The sequence below is a fragment of the Mus caroli genome, chromosome 5, assembly GCF_900094665.2.
Source record: "Mus caroli chromosome 5, CAROLI_EIJ_v1.1, whole genome shotgun sequence".
Taxonomy (NCBI): Eukaryota; Metazoa; Chordata; class Mammalia; order Rodentia; family Muridae; genus Mus; species Mus caroli.
The window spans coordinates 128,277,495-128,279,020 of NC_034574.1; the positions used below are offsets into that span (position 1 = coordinate 128,277,495).

A 1,526-nucleotide genomic window follows, 5' to 3' on the forward strand; every position below is an offset into this window, starting at 1 on the left:
TATAAAACATGGGGATGAGAATATGGGTTTAGAAGAATCCTAATACACTGTTGGCGGGAAGGTAAAGTGGCACAGCCACAATAGAACTCAAAAGGTTCCCAAAAGACTAGAAATACCATACGGTCTGTCAGTAACGCGGNCTGGTCTATATCTGAAGGAATGTTAATTCAACATTCAAAGCAAAGAGATACNTTTATACCCATGTGCACCGTGGTGCCATTCACAATAGCGAAGGCATGGAAGCATTTTATATGTCCATCGATAGATGAAAGGGTAAAAGGGATGTGGTCTACGTACAGAGTGGGGTTGCATTCAGCCACAAGGCGAAGAACTTACAGGGCTGGCGAGGTGGCTCAGTGGGTAAGGAAATGTGCCACCAAGCTTCAGGCCTGCATTAGATCCTTGGTCCCACATGGTAGGAGAGGACTGACTCCTGAAAACTGATCACTGATCTCCACATGTGCTCCACGGACTCCTCGTGCACACAAACGCAGAATACATAAATGTCGCGTGCAGGGAACTGGACACTATCAAGCTAAGTGAAATAAACCAGACACAGCCAAGTATTCCCATGTTTTCTCTACTGCACAGGCTCCAGATTTAAACATANACATGTATAGAACATCAAAGGAGAAGGGAAGTAGTATATGGTTGGGAGGAGCCAAAGTGGGGGGAGGAAGAAAATACAAGAGGCATGGGGGGGTGAGCTAAGGGTGGGGTGTAGGTGTGATCTGCATCGTTGTGTCCACAGAGAGTTTGTTTGTTTGGCTTTCCTTTTTTGAGTCAGGGTCTCTCTCCGTAGGCCTGGTTCTCCTGGAACTTAGCGTGTAGACCAGGCTGGTCACCAACTCACAGAGATCTGGAACGCTGGGACCAAAGATGTACATCACTACCGCTTCCAGGATCTCCACAGGGGTTTAACTGAAGAGTGAAGACCCACAGGGCCACACCTAATAGTGCCATTCCCTGGGCCAAACATAGGCAAACCATCACAGTATGCATGTGTTTGTATTTGTGTGTGGTGTGTGCATGAGCGTCTGTGTACAGATGCCACACGCATGCTAACATTAATAAGTCAATGTCAGATGTCTTTCCCCTCACTCTCCGCTTGATTTTGAGACAGGGCCTGTCACTGAGCTTAGAACTCGAGCTGCTGCTAGTATGGCTGGCCACTGAGCCTCAGGGGTCCCACTGTCTCTGTCTCCAATGTTACAGATGTGCTCAGCCACTCCTGGCTTTTTCCATGGGATCTGAACTCAGGTCTTCATGCTTAGGCTGCAGGTATTTTACCCTGGCCCGGGACAGTACTTTTTTTGCTTGGATTTCGTTCCCTTCCCTAGGGCCACTTACTTTGTGAACTGCTCCATGAAGCGGTCTCGGTGGCCCTGCAGGGTGTCAGCTGGAAGACCTGGGGGGAAAACCGTAGGAGCATGTAAGTTCATGGAAGTGGGGGCGGGAGGGGGGGGTGCTGTGTGGCAGGCAAGCCCCACCAGGGCCGAGGGAGGGGCCAGCCTTCCCAGACTGGC

The 1,526-nt window shown here is 50.0% G+C and overlaps 1 protein-coding gene across 1 annotated transcript in view; it reads right to left on the reverse strand.

Annotated features, from left to right (window-relative positions):
- Positions 1-1,526, reverse strand: part of Hip1 (huntingtin interacting protein 1) — a 142,691-nt gene that overhangs the window by 37,798 nt on the left and 103,367 nt on the right. The window contains exon 8 of the mRNA XM_029477805.1: positions 1,351-1,408. Coding sequence (XP_029333665.1) covers positions 1,351-1,408 — 58 coding nt within the window. The remainder of the gene's footprint in view (positions 1-1,350; positions 1,409-1,526) is intronic.